Here is a 6262-nt window from a genome sequence, read left to right as displayed (position 1 = left end):
ATCTACCTTCAAAACAATACTGTTAACAAGTGCATATTTAAAATACACTTAAATAGTCAAACCATAATATACACATAAATACTAAAATTATTTGTTGCAATGTACAATACACATAGTTATAAAACTTATTACTATATTAGTTTAAAATTTAAACCTAGTGCAAAATATTGCTTAAGTAGTCAAGAATTTGAAATGCACATTCTTTGAATTTACTTTGGAAGCATATACAAAAAGTGCATTTTTGTTACATACTAGACCTTTAAATATTAAAAATAGTTCTAGATATAAATTCACTTTATACAAAATTCGAGTTTTCTTTTTTCATTATGAGTAAATTTTTCTTATGTAAATATTTTCATCTAGTATCATTTCCTCAAAATAACGCAAACAAGAAAAAATAAATTAATTAGCTGAATAACAAATTTGGTCATAATTTAAATAAATATCTCCATAATGCCATATACTACACATGGAATGAAAAATATTAATAAATACAATAGTCTAAAATTAAATTTTAAAATCCATAAAAAGCAGCTTGAAAAATTTCAAATTTCGAATATGCAAGTAAGATTATATCTAAAAAGCTGCAAAATTATATAATGAAATCACAAACCTAAATACGTGTGACACATGTGTTCAAAAAATCATTTGCAATATTAATCTTACGCTTATTCAATAGTCAGGAAACAACATGGTTCAACACAACGGTATAAAAACTTTTCAAGTAGGCCATTAAAAGATTTCAATTACACAAATTGAGTGTGCAGATTACCAGTATTGTAAAAGAATATAGCCAAAATTTATTGGGCAGTATAGGCACACTAGCAGTTGAGAAATGGTCCCATCTAAGTCCTGGATAATTAATATTTGGATGTGATATTTCTAAAAAGAAATTAATATAATTCATCATATGATTATTTTAGATGTTACTACGTTAAAATGTTACTACTACGAATTATAAATGGTTATAATGGGTTGCAATAAGTTTTTACTCTATAGTAGTAAATGGACTAGCTATAACATAACTCACATAAGTAATTTTAATTTATAATTTAAAAATCTATATTTACTGAAAAACAATTTACATTTAAAAGAATTTCACTTTTGAAATCTCGTTACATAACAAACTTACCTTATTATTACACTTGTGATAAAGGCAACGATAACAGTAAACATTAATCCAGGAGCAGCAACATTTGTTGCCCCGCCATAATGCGCAATTCCACATGCAGGAGGACATACAGGAATAATAGATTCTGTGGAAATATTTTAAATATAAAAAATAAAAATATATATAAAAAACAAGATAAAATATAACCAAAACCAATTTAGTAGTTAGTAGCAACATGTGAAAATACAAAATGAAATATCTTACTTAAATTCAAAGTGTTTTGTAATACAGAAACAAAGATAAAAGATAAAATAAAAAAATCAATCAAATATTAGAATTAACATAGGAGCAAAAAGATACAAAAAGCAAATTAATCAAAAATATGGTTATTTATTTTTTAATAGAATAGTAATCTTTATTGAAAAAGTTTTCTTATGTTTCTTCTAAACAATATCAATAGAGCTTTCAGTTCAAAGTATTATATTATCGAAATCACATGCGTTCAAAACAGCTAAGTACAATAAAATATCACAAGCAATTTCTTATAATTTATAATTATGTATTAGAAAAAAATGTCATGCAAATGATATTCTAATGCTATCCTCTAACTCTCATTTCCTAAATGTCTATCACAAACTGATAAATTACAAGCTAAATATTAATTCTGCATTTTAAGCTTTTAGTAGGTTTTTAAAAGCATGCCCATGCAGATATGTAGCAAATCATGAGCTATTATAAAACAATATAAGTAAATATTCCTATTCTTACCGAACAGATGTACCCTGCCTTCAGCTGCTCCAAGTTTATTTGTTGCTTTGCAAACATAATCACCATATTGCCTCTTCTCAATAGTGATTACACGAAGTGTAGTGTCGATGAATTCATCAGCAGTTGCAAACTGAGATATGCTAAAATAATGTATACAATTATTTCTCAAGTCATCTTAATTAAATACAATATTACAGATTATGTTATATACACTAACAATTAAAAAAATTATGTTTGAAAATAATTTGGATTATTTAAAAAATTTGAAAACATAAATAGTCTTTCAGATAAATTAGTTAGCTACTTATATCTACCTATAATGTTGATTGTTAGACAATTGCACATCATCTTTAACCCAAACAACAGCTGGTGGTGGATAAGCCTCAACGTGGCATTCAAGATCCATATCATATTGCAAGGCTTGCCCCAAACGTGGTCTAGGCACGGTGATGACAGGTGTAAATTCTACTTCTAAATTAATATTTCTCCTAGCACCTTTTCCTACACCATTTTCGGCTACACAATAATATGTACCTCGATCTTCTTTATGAACTGCATTAATTTTCAACATATTACCCCTAAAAAATTATAGAATAGAATTAATTTGCTTTGAAAGATTTTGAAGGATTATAATCAAATTGAATATCAACACTCAAATAGTTGTTTCTAAAGAATAAATAAATTTAGTGTACCTGTATATACTTCCACCAGAAGGCAATATAGCATTATTTTCTCTTCTCCATGATACTCTGGGTAAAGGATAACCTCCAGCATAACATTCCATTTGTACCATTTGTCCTTCGGAGACAACCTAAGCATGACATGATTATAAATATATATGAATAAATAAATATATACCATACAAAAATATCTACCATATATATATACCATAAATAATAATCAAAAAAATACTTACAAAGTTTCTTGTGGTATTGTCACTGATAATAGGAGGTCTTCTTACTTGCAAATCTACTTCTGCATTAATTGAATTTGTAGCAGATATAAGTACTTGACATTGATAAATACCAGCATCAGTTTCTTGCAGATCTTTAATCTTTGGACACAATAGAATAATGTTAATGCAGTTAAAAGTAAATAAAAATAAAATTGTAGCTATTGAGAAATAAAAATTGAATATGTTAGAAAATATTATATTCATAATGATTTTTAAATAGAAGATAGAAGAAAATGCACAAATTTAAAACTAATATAATAACTGTAAAATTATAGTTATATCAAAGTAGTTATAAAAACCTAGAGTAATAAAAAAAAAGATGAAATTTAAAAATTATATCTATATAGACATATAACTGTGTATCAATTGTTTGTAAAGTTTAAAATAAATATGTGAATCAAATATTAAAATTCCTGGCAAATCATATTTTTCTTATATTTGTATAAATAGTTTACACAAACAACAATTATGGATTATATGCTGCAGATACAGGGTTCGAAATATGTTTGTTCAATACCTGACGGGCTAAGAGAGCTTATGATGGATATAACGAGAGAGGTTCTGAAATCTGAACCAATAGAAGTTTATAGTTTTATTGCTGATTATCTAGAAGCACTTTTAATAACTAGAGAACATGCTCGAATAGCTGCCCGTGTAGTTACTAGCTTGGCAGATGCGAGTGCCACTATTGGAGAATTGCTTATGCGAACAGGAATGACCAGAGAACAAGCTGAAGATGCAGCTCGTGTTGTCCAAATAGCCTTTAAGGAGCATACTGATGCTAGACAAAAAGGTTCACAAGAAAAGTTGAAAGAATTTGAAATTCTTCAAAGAATTATACAAATGACAAAAGTAAAACCGGCCGAGGCTGTCAAAGCTGCAGTTGTAATACAATCTGCATTTAGAGAATACATGGAAAGACAGATGCTTGAAGATAAAATATGTAAAGAAACAGGTGTTAATTGGCAAAAAGCGGCAAGGCATACAATGGAATTATATGCAAAGACTAAACCAACAGAAACCCAGAAACAACAGGCGGCCACTCTAATACAAGCATTGTATAGAGGTTATTACCACAGGAAGAATATAGCAGAGATAAGGAGGAAAGAGGAAGAACAGAAGAGAAAGGAAAAAGAAGAAGCTGAATTTAAACAATGGGTAGACGAAAATGTTGATGAAGTTGAGGATGCTGCTGAATTAATTCAACAAAAATTCAGAGAGTGGATTCGTGTACCTTCTTCATATAAAGAAGAAGGAGAAGAAGAGGAAGAAGAAAAAAAAGAACCCGTATTCAAAATATCAGTAAGTGATCCTGAACTCAATGCAGCTGCTACCCTTATACAAAGAAATTTCAGACAATATGTCGCTGAACGAGAAGCTGAAGAACTGGCTGAAGAATCAGTATATGAAGAGTATGTTGGAGATGAACAAGTTAGCTACCCAACAACTTTAGTAGATGAGGAAGAATTTGAAGAAATAGTACCATCTGAAGAAGGAAGTGAAGAAAGCAATATTTATAACCTAGAAACACAAATTGACCAAGAGCAAATTCAAACAGATGATGGAAAAGTTGATGAAAAAGAAGACGTCCAAGTCAATGAATATGCAGAACTGGAGGGTGAAGAAGAGGAAGAAGATGAAAACTGATAAACCATTCACATAAATATATATATATATATATATATATATATATATATACAAATATTAAATTTGAGTTTTAAATTTAAATAAAAACAAATTATATTTCAATAAAGATTTCAAGTTTTTTCAATTATAATTTTTTAAAGAAAGCATTTACTACCTGTAGAATATATGTAGAACTGGCATCATCAAATCTTAAGGAAAACCTTGAGTCTTTTATAATCAAAGTACTGCCAGTTGACAAAGGCAAAAGTATTGTAGAACCTCCACGATCGTTTTTGATCTACAAAAAAGGACAATCATTATGCACTTACTCATTGATATTTTTTAAATTTCATAATATATTTTACCCATAAAACTGGATATTCCTTGGCATACTGCACTGAGCATTGTAATTCTACGGTTCCTCCAATATCTTTAATTTGTTCTTGAGATATGTATGAAATTGTTGGCGTGCGTTGTCCATTAGCTAAAAGTATCACACAAATTAAATGTATATTTTGTTTAATAAAGCATTTGATATTTAGAGTAATTAAACTCGTCAATTAAAATTTTCGAACGTCGCCATGACACGACGGCATTAACATAAAAAATAGATGTGTTTATTTATGCAAACAGCAAAAAGTAATATTTTAACTTAACATATAATTATTGAACTTTAACTATATTAAATATTTTGTAATTAACTCACTTAAACTAATTAAAATAACAATAAAAGCTAAAACAAGCCACTGTGTACACAAAGACGCCATGTTAGTAAACTTAAAAGTGAAAATAAATCATCCTTCAGTACACTAGTTGAGCGTCAATCCACACCCATAGATGACTCATGTGATTGCCGTGGTATAGATTGGTATAAATGAAATTGAGACTCTTCCGGCTCTTTAAAATTTCAATTTATTAATTATTCATTTTAATTAACTTTTATTAAGCCAACTGCACAAATTATAAGTACCTAAAATTGAAGGTATTAGAAAAAAACAAAATTTCGTGTAAAATTAATTGAATGCTACTTTACGAGGCATGGAATAATGACATACTAATTCCCACCGCTTAATAATTTAAATTTTATGTAATTTATAAATTTTTCGTTTTCGTTTATTTTTAAAATTATATTTAAACCTTCTTAAAATTTGTTTGTTTAGTCAAAATCATATTTTAACTAGTGTCGCATGGTATCGTGCATAGAAAATCATTATTTTCTGAAATTGTCTGTACTACTTCTAAATTATTTCATTACGGTATTGAGTGGAGAAGTATTGAATGTTTTAAATTGATAAGAAATTTATAAACTGAATTGCAAAGTTAACACGTTCCACTCGCGAATTCCGAGATTTATATGAATTTTGCCGCCGGAGCGGCGGCATCCGAGTCAAAAGGATTAAAATTAATTATTTGAAGTTAGCTTTAGAATTTTAGCCAACATAAAAAATAAAATCTAAATCATTTTTGAGATTTAAAAGAAAATTTTGGATATTGATTTTTAGACCATTACTATAACTTACCCATCACTTACCCTATGAGAAGTTAATAATGAACATGGAATTTTTTAATTAAAACGCAAATATAAATATTTTTAATTAAAAAGCAAATATAAATATTTTTTCAAATGAAACAATTATTTCATTTGAAAAAATATTGAACTACTTGGGTGATTTCAAACTGATTTTGGGCATTTTTCTTAATTTTTTAGTTTTTATGACTATTTTTTTTCAGAATTAACATTCATTATTTGGTAATAATAACAGTAAAAAAGATTTTCATTTATATTATAAAACTTAATTTTA

At 27.8% G+C, this 6262-nt stretch overlaps 1 protein-coding gene across 1 annotated transcript; it reads right to left on the bottom strand.

Moving 5' to 3' along the window:
- Positions 1 to 605: 605 nt before the first annotated feature.
- On the bottom strand, positions 606 to 5249 carry LOC113370089 (lachesin-like). The gene is made up of 9 exons (XM_026610753.1): positions 5167 to 5249; positions 4826 to 4944; positions 4636 to 4758; positions 2796 to 2933; positions 2572 to 2690; positions 2194 to 2457; positions 1880 to 2019; positions 1133 to 1256; positions 606 to 882 (listed from the first exon to the last, which is right to left on the bottom strand). Exons 1-9 carry the CDS (start codon positions 5225 to 5227, stop codon positions 861 to 863), a joined length of 1110 nt encoding a protein of 369 aa, XP_026466538.1. The 5' UTR covers positions 5228 to 5249; the 3' UTR covers positions 606 to 860.
- Positions 5250 to 6262: the final 1013 nt, after the last annotated feature.

This window comes from Ctenocephalides felis, unplaced genomic scaffold (genome assembly GCF_003426905.1).
Source record: "Ctenocephalides felis isolate EL2017-DRISC unplaced genomic scaffold, ASM342690v1 CF-g0.4_SCAFFOLD_01492, whole genome shotgun sequence".
In the NCBI taxonomy this organism is placed as follows: Eukaryota; Metazoa; Arthropoda; class Insecta; order Siphonaptera; family Pulicidae; genus Ctenocephalides; species Ctenocephalides felis.
Note: the sequence above shows the minus strand (reverse complement) of the source record. Positions and strands in the feature narration are given on the sequence as shown.

Excerpts from the sequence above, each read along its gene's own strand:
- LOC113370089 (XM_026610753.1), bottom strand. The coding sequence starts at position 5,227 with ATGGCGTCTTTGTGTACACAGTGGCTTGTTTTAGCTTTTATTGTTATT. Across the intron at positions 4,945-5,166 it reads TGTTATTTTAATTAGTTTAA|CTAATGGACAACGCACGCCA; the intron begins GTGAGTTAATTA and ends TGATACTTTTAG. Across the intron at positions 2,691-2,795 it reads ACAATACCACAAGAAACTTT|GTTGTCTCCGAAGGACAAAT; the intron begins GTAAGTATTTTT and ends TGTCATGCTTAG.